At 48.4% G+C, this 16,238-nt stretch overlaps 1 protein-coding gene across 1 annotated transcript in view; it reads left to right on the top strand.

The window, feature by feature from the left end:
* The window catches only part of DNAH9 (dynein axonemal heavy chain 9), a 137,106-nt gene that overhangs the window by 86,138 nt on the left and 34,730 nt on the right, over window positions 1-16,238 (top strand). The window contains exons 59-60 of the mRNA XM_066200303.1: window positions 12,049-12,242; window positions 15,845-15,993. Coding sequence (XP_066056400.1) covers window positions 12,049-12,242; window positions 15,845-15,993 — 343 coding nt within the window. The remainder of the gene's footprint in view (window positions 1-12,048; window positions 12,243-15,844; window positions 15,994-16,238) is intronic.

Genomic DNA, 16,238 nt, shown 5'->3' on the forward strand with positions numbered 1-16,238 from the left:
AACAGCTGCTGGGTTTGCAGTGAGTTTTCTTGGTGAGGTCACCCGTCCTGTGCTGCCAGCCCCACTCCAGGTGGCTGGAATGGCTTTTCCTGTTCCCTGTGTGCTTCCCTTCCAGACGAGCCCTTCCCTCAGTGTCCTCTTCCCTGTGAGTTAAGATGGAGGATTTTGGGTGTTGTCTAAGTCCTCCTTCATCTTCTTCCTTCTTCTTCTTCATGGGTTGGGGTGGTTTTCTGTAATTGGTGATAAAGGTCCACATTGCAGGCCTTGGGTGGTCATTATTGGCTCAGAAATATAAATAATACAGGTGTCACCTCGTGATTGGGCAATTATCTCTTAAATAACCTTGGAAAGAGTTAGAGGTGCTCCACTTTACCTCCTTTCTCTGACTTGTTAGAGAAATAACAAGTTATTTCTTGTAAATAGATCAGAAATAATCTGTGAATAGATCAGAAATAATAAACATCCAAATCTGGACTCGAAAACCTCCATTTCCCACGTTATTCATCCTGACCTTGGCAGAGGAAAAGGCACAAGAGTAACTCTTCCCCACTGAAGAAGGTTTGTGGCTGAGGTGGGAATTGTGATGCTGCCCTGCATGGGAAGGTTTCCAGGTGTGCTGCACACCTCAGGTGACCTCAGCCTGCCTCCGATGGCCCCAGGAGCTGCCCATCCCCAGGAGTCTCTGCCCAGTAATCTGCACTAATTTTATGAATTTCAGCACTTTCTGGTAGTGAATTCTGCGTCATCAGACACCAAATACCCTTCAGATTGTCTTTTGTGAAGACTGTAGCATTGATTTTACTGTAAATGATATGGTTGGTGTCAGCTTTTATTAGTGTTTGTGTTGATGTCCGTTGGTTTATTAGCCTTTGAGGTTCTGGCAATTCTAGTTACTTGAGGCATGGGTTTAGTGAAATCATATTTTGTCACAGGCTGCTATAATTAGGTTAATTAGTCATGGCTTCCACACAGCTTATTAACAGGCTAAAAAATCTCCTTTTCTTATATCAGGAAGATTAAATGCTATAATAAATTGTTTCTTCAACAAAGCTTGAGCGAAGTAACACTTCAGATTTATATTTCGAATTCAAAGTGAAATTTAGCATTCTGCCGATTTTTTTTTTCCCACAGAAACACTGCAAACGCTCCAGCCCAAAGGGCTCCTTTTGCCAGGGGGTTCTGGCCAAGATAGTGCCACAAGAAATCAATATTGATATTTGCGGCCCGTTCTGAGCCTCCCACTTTGGGCACATTAACTTCCAAGGAAACCTCATTAAATGTTGAGGGCTCTGGGCACGCAACCGCCCTTGTGTGCCTTGACTTATTATTTATTGTTGGGGGTTGATTAATAATATATAAAGGCCAATAATCCTTTGCAGTTGTGTGGTTGTTTGCAGCTCGTGGTGCTGGAGCATCTCATTTAGGAAGCACTCATTTAGGATTTAGTTCTCCAGCCTCTTTCAAGCTCAGCGCAAAGTTCCACAGAGCCTTTTGCTGTAACCTGTGTGCCAGGGGAGGTTGGTATTCACCCCTGGATGAAGAAACCCACAGCCCTGGCCAGAAGGATGTGGTTTGTAGGGGGAGGTAATAGCTTTTGTTATATCTGCTGGTAGATGTGGGGAAACGGGCACATTTCAGCCTCTTTGGTGCTTCTCTAAAGCTGGAACAGGAATTGAATTCAAGCTGAAGGCCGGGAAAAGCTGCTCTGAGCTCGGCTTGATTCTGTTCATCAGTCAGACGTGTGGGAGGGAACGGCACCTGTGGAGCCCCTGTGGAGGAGCTTTGCTGGCTCTGGAGCAGGGGAGGCGTTAGCAAAGGGCACACTCATTGCCTCGGTGCCGGCCCTGCCTCTGGGTTCCCGGCGGTTAGCTGACAGCAGGAAGGGGACACAATTTTGCCATCTAATTAAAGCAGTGCCTTTGCTGAGCCCCTGCCTTTGGTGCGCAGTGGAACTGGTCATTTCAGTCCTAAGGCCTCTCATTTGCAGGGGCTTAGCAGTGATCCCTCGAGAAGGCAAAAGCGTTCTTTTGCTCCTATAATGAGGTTTTCTGTCTCTTTTCAATTTCCTTTATTGCAGCCTGTTGTACTGTTCTCCCCCTCTGTGTTCCCAGCGTCTGCCTCGAAAGTTTTTTATTTCTGTTGGTACTTCTGAAAACATTTTCCGTGTCCATGTGCAGCTGGCACATTTCCCCCAGCTTGGCTGGTGCTTTCCTCACCAGTGAATGTGTGGACACACCTCAGAGCACAGTGCTGCTGCTGCTGGAGCTGTGGCCACAGCCAGGTGCAAATGCCTGTCGGGAATTCTCGTCGTGTGATTGAATTAAGACAGAATCCACGCAGAGATTGTCCTCTGGAGGGTGAGGATTCTCTGAATTCATCTCTGTGGTCCTGTGAACCCTGTGGGTTCTGCCCTGTTGAGCCGTTCTTGGTCATCCTCAGGGCGAGGACAGGCAGCTCCTGTCGTGGCTCTTCTCTGAGGATGGAATTGAAATGATCTCATTTGGTTTTCGGGTTACTTGGTCTTTCAGGCTGTACCCAGATTAACCAGTGAGATGAGCCAGCAGTTGTTTGCTGCCCTGGCAGCTCCTGAGTGCACACAGTGAAGCTCCCCTGACCTCAGCTCCCGTGGGCAGCCCTGCAGGGTCCTGCCCTGGGTCGTGCCCAGCCTTTTCCTGACAGCAGGAGAGTTCACCAGAGCCAAAGCTGAGCCAGCAGGACACTGGAAAATGGTGTGGCTCACCCTGAGCTGTGCCTGGCCACCTTCTGGAGGCACAGAGAGAGGAACAGAGCAGCAGGGAGGGAGCAGCACCTTCCTCCTGCCCGTGGTCTGAGCCGGCCTCACCCTGGGGCAGCCCTGTGGGTTTAGGCCTGAGTTTAGCCCCTGTGCCCACCAGTGGCTCAGGCACAGCCTCACACGTGGCAGGGTCACACTTTCTGCCCAGACCAGGCTGGTGCTGCCGGGGCTGCAGCAGAGCACCGGGTGTGTGCCTGGCAAGGACCACCTGAACGTGGAGGAGGGGCGTTTTGAGAGTTTCCCTTTTGATTTTCACCCTCTTCTTTTAACGTGTGTTAATAAATCTATCTTTGCACCTTTTAAGATTTGGGCCTGCTTTGCTTTTCTCCTAATCCCATCTCACAGCAGAGTTCTGGTGGACCCCCAAAACCAACTGCACTAAATTTGGCAAACGGAGAGAGGTGAACACGAAACAATCACAGCATCCCCTGGGCGAGCTGGGCTCTTCTCCAGCTTCACCACTGCTGCTGGAGCCAGCGGCTGTGCCCTCCTGGCCTTCACTGGCAGCCTTGCCTTGGCCAAAACCAAAACCAGGAGAAGGTGAGGGCTGTTCTGGAGGGGTCAGGGGACCCCAGCCATGCCAGCTGCCCAGTCCTGCCAGCTCCGGCTCCTCTGTGTCACCCCGCGGTCCCGTGGTGCACGTGGTTGTCCCCGTGTCCAGCTGTGCCCAGCAGCCTCTCCGGGACGAGCATTTCCCCAGCCTGATTTCCTTTGTGATGTTTCCTGCAGCTCCTCTTCAGTGCTGAATGCAGATGTGTCCCACGGGATAAGTGCAGCGAGTTAATGCACAGCAGGAGTACACCTGGCCAGCCTGGATTGCTTCTTATCCCAATCACTTCCCTCGTCTTTTTCTGAAGAGGAAGAATTTTCATTATGCAGATATGAAAACGCCACTGAAAGGGCATTGTTTAATAAATGTGGCGTTGAATAATGAGCTCTAAATACCGAATTCAGCTTTCGAGGAGGAGAACAGCCCTAGACAAAGTCGTATATTAACTCCATATTTATAATTTTGCAGAATGCAGATGATAAGATTGCGTATGTGGCTTAGGAGATAAAATACCGAATCGTACATTTTGCATTTAAGAAAACTGGATTTTTTTTTTTTTTTTTTGTTGTGGTGGGTTTTTGGGTTTTTTTGGACAAAAGAACAAAAATCTCTCTTCCAGCTTTCACTTCTTGCACTTTTTAGATGAGGAAAGTTTTCATTCTTCTCCGAGATTCATTGTGACACAATCTGCTGCATACACTGTGCTCTCTGTGCATATGCAATGTCCTTTGATCAGGCTGGCCAGACAGGAAAGGCTCGCAGCTCACAGCTTCCCGCCTACATTCAGAATTATTATTATGCCAGAAAATCCTAGTCTTAATTAAATATCTTCCATTAACTCACTTCTTCAGCTGTACAGCCTTTTAGAGCATCTTTGATAGAAAACATTGATTGTGACACTTCAATGGGCATTTATCTGCTCTCATCTAGAAGTTTCCTGAGGACATTCTTCTGTCCTCTGTATCAAGTCTCAGAGAAATATCCCCAATGTCTCACAGAAATGCTACTTGAGAAGGTTTTACCTTTTTTTTCTCCCCCCTTTTCTTTGCTAACCTGCTGGCGAACGATCTGATGCTTATCTGAAATACGGCAGAGATTGCCATCGCATCAAATATTTAAGGACGCACTTTGTCGGGTTGATTGGGGAGTGGAAATTGAGGTGGTTTTTTTTTTTTCTGGATGCTTTACAGCCTCTGTCTTTCCCTCTCAATCCGCCCTGACACAAAGCCTGCTGTCAGCTGAGCGTTTGGAGTGTAAAAGCCTCTTCACCCTCTAAATGGAGGGAAAGGGAAGAAATGGCTTTGTCCTGCCCTTGGGTCACACCAACCCCACCCAGGCTGGGGCAGAGGGGCTGGAAAACTGGGAAAGGCCCTGGGGGTGCTGGAGACAGAGGCTGGATGTGAATCCAGGTGTGCCCAGGTGAGCAGGAGGCCAGTGGCACCTGGGCTGTGACATCAGAGCCAGGGCAGTGCCTGTCCCCTGTGCTGGCACTGCTGGGGCACCTCCAGGGCTGGGGGCAGCTCTGGGACACTCAGGACAGGAAGGACATTGAGGAGCTGGAGCGTGTCCAGGGAAGGGAACAGAGATGAGAAAGGGGCTGGAGCAGCTGAGGGAGCTGGGGAAGGGGCTCAGCCTGGAGAAATGGAGGCTCAGGGGGGACCTTGTGGCTCTGCACAACTCCCTGCCAGGAGGGGACAGCCGGGGAACAGGGACAGGAGGAGAGGGAACAGCCGTGTGGATGAGGCATTTGAGGACCTGATCTCCGAGGTCCTTTCTGGCCTAAACAGTTCTCTGATTCAGTGATAAAGGGCCTGTTGGAGCTCCTCTCTGTGTGACAGAGCCCTCTCCCCGTGTCCTTCCCCTGGCTGTGCTGGCTCACACGAGGAGCTGTGGAGATTGCAGACCCAGAGCTCAGCTCGACTCAGGTCTCACCTCAGGTGAGACCATCACAGTGAAGAGCTGGGAGGAATCTCATCAGGGGACAGTCCACAGATCTGTGTCCATGTATCAGGACAGAACCAGGGACCTCAAGAGCTTCCCAGCAGGGGACACCTGGGACAGCTGAATTCTTGCAGACAATGGGACGTATTTTCCCTTTCAGTTTTGCAAAACTTCTCCAGTTTTTGGCCCATCTGGGATTTATAACAACCAAATGCAGGAAGGTTTTCAGAAATCCACAAGTACCACCTTTTCCAGCTGCCCTCGGGGACCCACGGCCAGCTCCTGGCTGTGTGTCCCTGATTTGCTGAGAGGCATCCAAGAGTGAAGAGGGAAGATGGAAAGCCTGGCTTGGGAGAACAGCCTGACTTTGCAAGGCCCGTTCCCAAACCCACTTGAACAACCTTTTGAGAGAATGCAGAGAAAATGTCAACGTGAACCCATCTGGGGAACATCTCAGGCTAAATGAGGAGAACGTGGTGGGTGGCTGTAAGCAATGAGAATGCAAAGACCGTGATTAAGTCTCATTTCTGTTGCTGACCTTTCCCATCAAGTGGAGCTGGAAGGAGACGAGTGCTGAAGCCATTGTTGCCTAATTTATGATATTTCACTGGAAACTTCCCGAGGGAAGGTGGTGAGATCCCGCCCATCACTCTTCAGAATGCTTGTGGTGTCCACCCTGCGTGTAGTGATGCCCCGGGACCCTGCAGATAAACAGGGAGGGTTTGCTCAGTGAGTGTTGAGGCTCTGCACACCTTCTGTCCCCATTAAAATGTAGAAGCAGCAAGGAGGAGTTTGAAGGGAGGCAGGGGCATACGGTGCCTTGAGCTTGTCAGTCAGCTTTTAGGAAAGAAATAAGGAGGGTTAAAATAACATTTTTGTGTTGAAAGGTGATTGAAGCTTGGCAAACCCCGTCAAATCTTTATTTTCACCTCTGGGAGAGATTTCTTCTTATGAGTTAAATTATTCAGGTAGGGAGGCTAAACAGAAAATAACACCTTCAGTGTGTGAATAATACAACCCAAAAGCTGGGATGGGAGGGATTGTAAATAATCCATCATCTGCTACGTTAATTCCTCTAGTTAACAGTAGTATTTAAATGGAGCAATTCATCTGCCTGCATGTCTTTTTCCTGAGCGATCCAATCTATCAATGGAAGCCAGGTGCAGGTGTGGCTTTGCCGTTCTCCCAGGAGCTGTCATTCTCCAGCTGTGGGGATGCTGGTTTTTCCTAAAGGCTCCTGGGCCAGCTGCAGGAAACGAAAGGAAGGAATTATGAATGTTTGCTGAAACTCATGTAAGTGTAAGGCCTTTACAAAGTGCTTGGGGGATCACAGAATTGTTGAGTCTTTAAGGTTGGAAAAGATCTTCAAGATCTTCGAGTCCTAAATCCCACCTTGGTCACCGAACCCCACAAAATTCACCCACGAGCCGCTCCAAACCCCTCAAACCCACGGACAGGCACCGGAGACCTCTGTGGTTCTCTGCTTAAAAACTGTGTAACTCGATTCATAAATTCCACAGCTCCTTAATTCTGCGAGTGAAATCGTGACTAATCACCAGGATTTAATCATCTCACAGACTATTACAACCGGGAGAATATTAAATATCATTTCTTGCCAGTGTTGTCAGGTTGTGTGATTTTTACAGAGAGATGTTTGATGTTCGGTGTGCTCCCTACAGAAAGTAATTTTTTAAAGCAGAGAAGCACTACTTTTTTTTTTTTTTTCTTTTTCTTTAAAAGAGCAAGATATGTAAGTAGAAATTGTAAGTAAAAACCAGATATAACCTGAAGCCTCCAAAGATAATGATAGCTTTTACAAAAGCCCTCAAATTCCTTTATTTTGATTTCCTTCTGCCTTTTAAAACGCAGTCTCATGGCTGCTGGGGAGGTGGGTAACTGGGTGTTGGGAGTGTTCTGGCAGCTCTGCCTTGTCTGGCTCTGTTTTATTTTAATCCTGTTTGTGCAGCAATGAGGTGATTTTGTCCTGCCTTGCCCCAGAGCTGTTTTCTGGCCAGGTGACTCTGAGGAGGGGTGTTTGAAATCATGGAAATACTTTAAAATGCAAAACAATCTCTTTTTTTTTTTTTTTTTTTTTTTTAGGATAATTCCTTTTGGAACTGAGGGGAAGAAAACATGGTGTTAGTATATGTGTTTGGGGTTTTTTAGGGTTTAATAATACCTTGTGAAGCAACGCCTAAGCTTGAGGGGAGTTTGGGCAGATGGTTTCCTTAGAACAGTTGCCTTTAGTGATCAGAGCAAGTGTTCCCTCTAATAAACATCCAGAACTTGCAGTGCTCTGTCTGGCACCAGGAGATAACTGGTGTGCAGCAGCAGTGCTGCAGCCCTCTGGAGCTCTTCTCTTCTCCAAAGGCTCCTCTGGATTCCGAGGGTTTCCTCTCCTCCCTGGGTGTCCCCACAGACGTTGTCCCCACAAAGGTCCCCCCATTCCCTCAGATCCTTGGCCGTGTGTGGAGAACACTCCCCGGCTCGGTGGTGGCATCCAGGATTCCTGTCCCACAGGGAGTGCCTGGTCCTTGCTGTGATTCCTGCAGCTGCGGGGGAAAGGGAGAGCTCTGTGCTGGACAAACCCTTTTCCTGACCCAGACACGGGGCTCCTGTTTTAAAGACTTTTATTCCATTCTCAGTCTCACGTGAAGGGTGAGACAATACAGATGTTACGATTCACACCATCACAATCAGAAGCCAAACTATCTTCTAATTACAATTCAGTATAAGCATTTCTTGGCCTATCAGCTTTTGCCACACAATGCTGTTAATGCCTTAAAGCCAATCATCTAAAAATACCCCTCGTGGGTCTTGTTACAATGCATCTTTCACAGTTCTATTCCTCCAAAATATCTGCTCTATTTGCAAGGCCGTCATTTGAACCTTGTTTCCAGTTCCATTTCTCTCTCAGCAAGGTCTGTCCCATCCCATGGCCTTTCTAAGCCAGCACACCTTATCTCAGAGTTTGCACACAGATGGACAAGACTGTGTGAGCTTTCAGCCAGGCTTTGGGAACCCTCAACAGACCCGTTTCTCACAGCTCTGCATCTGGGAACGTGTGAACCCCCCCGGAGCTGCTGACGCTCCAGCTCCACAGCAACACTGAGACAAGGAGCTGTCAGAGAAACCTGGACTGATAAAGCGACTTGTCTGTGACTCAGGGAAGGCAAAACCACTTTCTCTGAGAAGATGGTGGATCCTCTCCCTGACATGGAATGAAGTTTTGCTGAAAAAGTCTCATTTTGGGCTATAAACTCAAGCCCCTCCTCTTCCCAGCCAGCAGAAGTGATCGCAGTGTGGGCTGCAAAGAGAAGAGCTCGAGTCCTCCAGCCCTTTGGATCGTTTTCTATTCTGACCAATATTTTTTTTTTTGTCTCTCTCAATTTCCATGACAACTCTAAGTGACAAAAGTACTTTCCATTATGTGGACAAAAATAGATCCCCTGCACAGGTTGATGTGCAGTTCCCATCTGCCTCCCCAATGTACCACTCCTGCCTGGGAACGGGGATCTGTTAGTGCTGGACTAAGTTTCCTGGAAAAATTCACAACAGGGGTATCGAAAAACAATTAAAATTAAGAAAAAAAAATATTACTGATTGAGAGAGCTTTCACTCCACTGGCTTTTAAACAGGAGCACCTCCCATTAATACCATCACTCCTAAGAAATGCCATTAACATTGTTGACTAATGAAAATCTTGGTGTTAATTCATATAATACAGTGTTTTTATTTGAGTTGAGAGCTTTCTGGATTCTGGAATACGCTGTTCAGGGAGAGAGGGAGACCATCATTCCTGATTACTCGTCTGTCATTGAGTCAGAAAAAAGCAATTTTTCAGAGCCTCCCTCGTTAACATCAGCCAAGAGACTTCTCGAAGCAGCAGCAGCCAAAGTTCTGAAGTGGTAATTGAAGTAAATCACGTCAAAAGTCAACAGTGAGAGGATGTTTTATGTAAGCACTTGCACTGAGAATTCCCCGAATTCAACATTTGCCATTGTGTTACGCTCAGCCATGAGAGGTGCACTGAGTACGTTCATTGCTGCAGGAACCACGGCTTGGCAGGTCAGGATTCGTGGCATCGTTCCTGGGAATTGCAGTTTCTCACGTTGGGTTTTCTCAGTTTCTCATGTTCCTGCTCTGGTTTTTCACAGAAATCGGGATTACGGCGCTGAGTTTGGAGCAAGCCCTTCTGTGGCTGACATTTCTCCTTGTCAGTGCAAATCCACACATGCAAACAGCAGCTGTTGAGTCACTCCTTTGCTCACAGCCCCCGTGGAATTCTCTGGATCCCTGGGAATTTGGCACGGGGATGGTCAGCGGGGAGCTGAGCCCGTTCCTGCTGTGGCACTGCAAACACTCTGCTCTTCTTTCCCCGTGCCGTGGGTGGAGCTGTTGATGGAACTCTGCCTTTGGGCAAGGCTGGGGCTGCTGCAGAGGAATTTTTGGGGGTATCTGAAAGTTCTCCTCTGCCCAGAGCTCTGGTTCTGACCCTCACAGCCTGTGAGGGAAAGTGGGGATTTGTCCAACCACGAGAGGACAGAGCCATGTTCTCCATCCTGGCAGTGGGTAATAAATTCTCCACCGTGACAAACTGCAGCTTGGGAGGTTCTGCTTGAACACGTTCTTTACAAAAATCATCTCCTTTAGTGTAAGGACAGCACAGTCTGACAGCAGGGCACCCAGAGGGGCTGAGAGCTCAGGGTTTTGGTGGACACAGCCATGGCCAGACCCAGCCTGGGAAGGAGCTTGGCCTGGGCCCCTCCAGAGGGTTTTTCCAAGCATTGCTCCAGTGAAGCTGTGAGGGGACGCCCAGCAAAGGTCCTGGGTCATGGCCCACTCTGGGAAGAGCTCCACAACCTCCTTCCCTCTGCCATCCACAGGCTTTCCACCTGGGAACAGGCTGCCCAGAGCAGCTGTGGCTGCCCCTGCATCCCTGGAAGTGTCCAAAGTCAGGCTGGACGGGGCTTGGAGCAGCCTGGGACAGTGGAAAGTGTCTCTGTCCATGGCAGGGATTTGAAATGAGATGATCTTTGAGATCCCTTGCAATCCAAACCGTTCTGTGATCCTGTAATTCCCTCTGCCAAAAAAGTGAAAACATTTAATACCAGAACCCCCTTTTCTGACATCTCCCTCCCCTCCCTTCACTCTCTGGGGCTGAATTCAGTCTGTTAGGAAGACCAAATTTTACACTGCTCTTGCCTTCCCACTGGGAAACCTTCCAGAGGGAAAGTGGATTTTTTTTTAAAAACAGTTTCATCCTCAATGTCTTCTGCCTCGTTTGCAACAGCAGCATATCCCAGGCAATCCCTCACCCCTCTGCCAGGGCCCTTCTGTGAGTTTCCAAGCCCTGCGCAAGGCTGGATCTTCCCAGTCCACCTGAACAAGGTGCGAAAGCAGCTTTTCCCAAAGGTGCTTCCCACAGTGAGGCTGTGTGGGGTCCTGTGGGAAATGGATTTGTGGAGGATTCCCAAAGCCTGACAGAAGGCTCACATAGTTTGCGCAATACACAATGTCCTAGTACAATACACCTTTCACACACATCGTATTTATCCACAATATCTGGTCTATTTACAAGGTCATCATTTGAAACTTGTTCCTGGTTCCGTTTCTCTCTCAGCAATGTCTCTCCTGTCCCATGGCCATTCTAAGTCGGCATATTTTATCCCAGAGTTTGCACACAGATTCATACTGTGTGAGCTTTCAGTCAGGCTTTGGGAATCCTCCACAAATCCCTTTCCCACAGGGTGGGAGCAGGAGCACTGGTGTGGGGAACCCCTCTGCGCACCAAGCAGCTCCCGCTTGGCTCTGGAGCCCTTCTCTCTCTGTAGAAAGCAGTTCACTGACTGTTATCCTTCACTTGTCTTTTCCATTTCATGTTCAGCTGCTCACAGCTCCAGATTATGCAAAATGGAGATGTTTGTTTCAGTGAGAATTTCACTCGGATCCAGAGGAACCTTACGAGCTCTGCAATGTGTTCTGCCTCCAGTTGTCTGAAAGAGAATTTGGATTCTTCACTTGTCTGCATAACATTTATAGTTGCCACTTTCTAGCTACAAGATCCAACTACATTTTCATTGTAATTTTAATTTATTTAATGCCATGCTGGGCTGGTTTTTTTCTGGGGCATTCTTCAGCTGCCTGTTCCTGCTACAGACTCATAGCACCATGAGGTTCATCTTCATGTGCATTTGGCAAATAGAAACCAAATTATTTGATTTTTATCACGATTCTGGATGGGCTGATTGCTTGAACAGAGGCAGCACTACATTTGCCCTGTGCTTGTGGAGGTTCCTGGCTCCGTGGTCACCATGAAATGAGTGGGAAGGTTCAGTGCTGTGGTGTCACCGAGGGATGTGACTGGGGGAACAGGGACAGAAAAGCAACTGTGTGTGTGTGACCCAGCTAATGGTGGAGGGCTTCAAGGTCCATTCCAAAATGGACAAACGCTCACGAGGTCTCACACTTTGATAAGTTTTGATCCATTTGCACATTGGGGTTTAATTGTCCAATCCCAGTTCCAGCCTGTGAGGTCCCATCCTTCTTGTTCCTCCCTTCAGCCACCCTTGTTTGTGCTTTTGGGCCTGAACACTTGTCCCAGCTGTCCTTGGTGTGCAGCAGGAGAAGGATTTGTTTTGTGTCCCTGCTGTGTGCAGAGCTGAGTGACACTGACTGTGAGCTCAGAGCTGCACCCCTGGGCACCACAGAACCTGAAATACAGGAAAGATAAAACTTAAGCCATCACCTTGAATTTTTCCAGGCTCTCTCATCCATGGAGGAATTCAGAAACCTGGACCGGGACATTGAGGGCTCTGCAAAGCGGTGGAAGAAGTTTGTGGAGTCTGAGTGTCCCGAGAAGGAGAGGTTCCCCCAGGACTGGAAGAACAAGTCGTCCCTGCAGCGCCTGTGCATCATGAGAGCCCTGCGGCCGGACCGCGTCCCCTGCGCCATCAGGTGGGGCCCGGGGGCAGCTCTGGGGCTCTGGGGGGGGCAGGAGGAGTTCAGGGATGTGCTGGGATTTGTGGGTGTCAGAGAGTTTGGAGGGTGTGAGTTCTGCAGTGTGGTTTCCTATCGAGGGGTCTTGGATGAACCGTGAGGGTGGGGAGGCCCTGGAATGGAATTCCCAGAGCAGCTGTGGCTGCCCCTGGATCCCTGGAAGTGTCCAAGGCCTGGGACTCAACCCAGGGATAGTGGAAAGTGTCTCTGTCCATGGCAGGGATTTGAAATGAGATGATCTTTGAGATCCCTTGCAATCCAAACCGTTCTGTGATCCTGTAATTCCCTCTGCCAAAAACGTGACGACATTTGTTATCAGAATCCCCTTTTCTGACATCTTCCTCCCCTCCCTTCACTCTCTGGGACTGGATTCACTCCATTAGGAAGACCAAGTTTTACACTGCTCTTGTCTTCTCCAAGGCCAGGCTGGACAGGGCTGGGAGCAGCCTGGGACAGTGGGAGGTGTCCCTGCCGTGGCAGGGGTAGAACGGGATGATCTTTAAGGTCCCTTCAGCCCCAAGCACTGCGTGGTTCATTGGTCTCTGAACTCTGCGAGGCAATCAACACATCGGATTGAAGTGGAATTTCTTGCTTGGTGGGACCAGAGCTCAGTGTCACCTCGAGGGATGAGAGGCAGACCTGCCAAGTCAGAAATGAGCGTCACCACACAGGTGTCACACATCTGCTGCAGGCTGAGTTCAGCAACATCCATTTCAGTTACTACATCTACTTTTTAGACATCAGAATAAAGAGTAGATGTAAAGGAAAGTCTTATAGAGGTTTCCTCTCTCTCTCTTTTTTTTTTTTCTTTTTTTTTTTTTTTTCCCTGTAAAATGTAAAATTCATGTGCTGCTGGTTCTGAAAGTTGTAGCTGTAAATTATGCAGTGCGGGTAACTGGGCGAGGCTAAACTTCCTGAAGTTTTGCAAAAGCAACCTCCTCGTTCCAGGACAACCTAAAGGTCTTTCACTCCATGAGGACTTGTTTTTTTCCCTTCTGTGGCCAACGTTCTGACATTTCTGTGGTGTCTCTCATGCTCCTGTTTCTCCAGCAGTTTATACTCCTGCACACAGCAGAGTGTTTTACTCAGTGTATGAACTACATCTGTTTGTGCTCCAAGGTTCACAGGAAAACCCAGACAAGACTGAGTCAAGTCTCCCCGTGGTCACTGCTATTATTTTTTATTAGAATAAACACTATAGTTTATCATGTTACTGGTGCTAATCCATCTTTTTTTCATTTCTTACTCTCATGGCTGGATTCTCCATGTGCTTCTCAGCTGAAAACATTGGTTTTCCTGTTGTTGTTTAGCTTGAGTAAAATCAGCTCCTGAAATTTTAGGTGCATATTTCATTTATGCTGCTATAGTTCATTTCTTTCTCACTCAGACAGCTCAGAAATAACTGGAACATCAAATCTCAGCCCCTTTCCTGCCTCTCTTTTATGAAAAGGGAATCCAAGTTCAAAAGCTTGGCTGGATGTTTTAAGGTGTGGGCACGTCAAGCTTTTCTGTTTGCACAGGGGCACTTAAATCGGGTTTTGTTTTGTTCTGTTTCTTATCTCGAAGTGCAAACAGCAGCAGCTCACTGAGCCTTTCCCAGGACTTTGGGGACTCTTCTTGAAAAACAACTGAGTTATCAATATCTCAGCGTGCCAACATTACAAACACCTCACCGGTGATCGTGGCCATCGTGACCAGTCCAGACCTTCCCCGGGGGCCCTGACCAGTCCATGGCTGCATTTTAGGGGCAATGTTTTAGCCCAGCCACAGGTGGGCAGGGGGATTTTGGATGCCCTGGGATGTCCCAGCCTCATTCCCAGCTGCTGTTCAGAAAGCTGTAAGGCCCTTTGTGTCCCACCTGCTCCACAATGATGCTGTAGGAATTCTTTGGGATTTAAGATGATCCAAGCTATGGGAAGTTGGGTGTTCCAGCCACTCTTCCTAGCAGATCCCTGGGGATGTTTGCCCAGTCTGGTTCACTCCCCAGGTCTAAGGAGTCATCAGGAGGAGCCCCTCTTTCCCTGACTCACTCCTTAGAGCTTCAGGGCCAGCAGCGCACCAACAGCTGTGATTTCCTGCCGAAGGATTTTCCCCTGTAAATATCCATTTCATCCTTCAATCTTATTGAAGAACGTCAGCAAAAAGCTTCTTGTAGCACCTCGTGTTTCCGGGTCTCCAAGGCCCTGTTTGAGAGAGCTGAGATGTGAGGTGGAACAAGAGTGTCGTGACCTTGGATCTGATGGACTCGGTTAAACTTCATGGCCTGAGCCTTTCCAGCAGCAATTTAGCAAATCTTAACTCTGAACAGAAAAATCTACTTGAAAGAGGTACCCAAAATGTGGAAGCTTTTCTTTTTTTTTTTTTTTTTTTTTTGCAATCCCTTAGGCATTTCTATTCCAGCTGCCTTTCACCAGTCCTTGAAGGAGGTTCTCAGCTCTCTTAGAAAGAATTTGGCTGCCTTCAAAAGGCCTGAGTAATCCATCTGAGCTCCAGCAGCATTCCTGGCGTTTGAACATAACGTTCCTACCTTTGAATCAGTGTTCAGTGTCCCTCTCTCTGTGAAGCAGTGATGTCAGGAGCTCACCCTGGGGGAATCCAGCCAGAACATTCGCCACGCACCGCGCTCCGTTCCAGCAGCTGCCATGGAGCTGAGCTTCTCCCTCCTCACTCCTTTGTGGTTTTCCTTGTCACTCTCATGCTGAGGCTCCGTGCTCCAGACATTCTTAGAGCTCTTCCCTTTCAGCTTCCCAGATCAAAGCAGTCGTGTAAATCATCTGGACTTTCTGTGGATCGCTGCTTCCTCGCCGGGGCTGCTCGGATTGCAGAACACGCGGCCGGCTCTTGTAGCTTTTACCTCGGCTTATTTCTTTCCCCCTGAGATTCCTGAGTCAGAACCAAGGCAGTGCTTGTGTTTTACTTCTGAACGCAGCCTTGGGCTGGCAGCTCCCACTGCTCTCCCTTCCTGCTTCCCTTTGTTTGTGAGGAGCTGGTGTCTCCTGTGGCATCCCAGCCCTGTACGGAGGGGCAGGCGTTCAGCCTACACATCCCATCCACAATTATTTCCTGCTCATTTTCCTAAATTCAGTTTCTAAACCATTCGAACCACCAAAATGAAAATTAATTGCGGGACAGGTGGTATGAGGAGAGGCTGAGGGAGCTGGGAAAGGGGCTCAGCCTGGGGAAAAGGAGGCTCAGGGGGGACCTGGTGGCTCTGCACAACTCCCTGACAGGAGGGGACACCCAGGGAAAGAAGGACAGGACCAGAGGAAACGGCCTCAAATTGCACCAGGAGAGGTTTAGAATGAAAATTAGGCAAAACTTTTCCAGTTGAAGGGTTATCAAACCCTGGCACCACCCCTGGAAGTGCTCAGAAATCCTGTGGATGGGGCACTCGAGGACGTGGTTTAATGGTGAACACGGTGGTGGCTTCATATTGCTCACACTTCACAACCTTCTCAAACCTTAACAATTCTGGGATTCCATCACAATTAACTGATTATTTGCAAGGGAATCTGCATTTTCTGAACCAACTGGTGAAAGCCTTTTTTTGTCTCTGGCAGGGATTTTGTAGAAGAAAAGCTGGGCAGCAAATACGTGGTGGGGAGATCCCTGGATTTTGCGACCACCTTTGAGGAATCAGGGCCTGCAACCCCGATGTTTTTTATCCTGTCCCCAGGAGTGGACCCACTGAAGGATGTGGAGAAACACGGTAAATAAATCCTGTCTCTAGGCACGCCACAGCCTGGCTATTTATCTGCTGCATTATTATCTCAGCACAACATGCCTGTTTCATTTGTTTTTTTGTTTTTTTTTTTCTCATCTCTTTGTAGATAATGAAGTAATATGTTAAAAATAGACAATTGTGAGAGGATGCGATGGGATTTTGGTTTGGTTTTATTGTTTTTTCTCGAAGTTTGGTTTGGTTTTTTTTTTTTTGGGATTTTCATCTTAAGT

This window comes from Chamaea fasciata, unplaced genomic scaffold, assembly GCF_029207755.1.
Source record: "Chamaea fasciata isolate MVZ Bird 193981 ecotype frontalis unplaced genomic scaffold, bChaFas1.0.hap1 SCAF_19, whole genome shotgun sequence".
Classification (NCBI taxonomy): domain Eukaryota; kingdom Metazoa; phylum Chordata; class Aves; order Passeriformes; family Sylviidae; genus Chamaea; species Chamaea fasciata.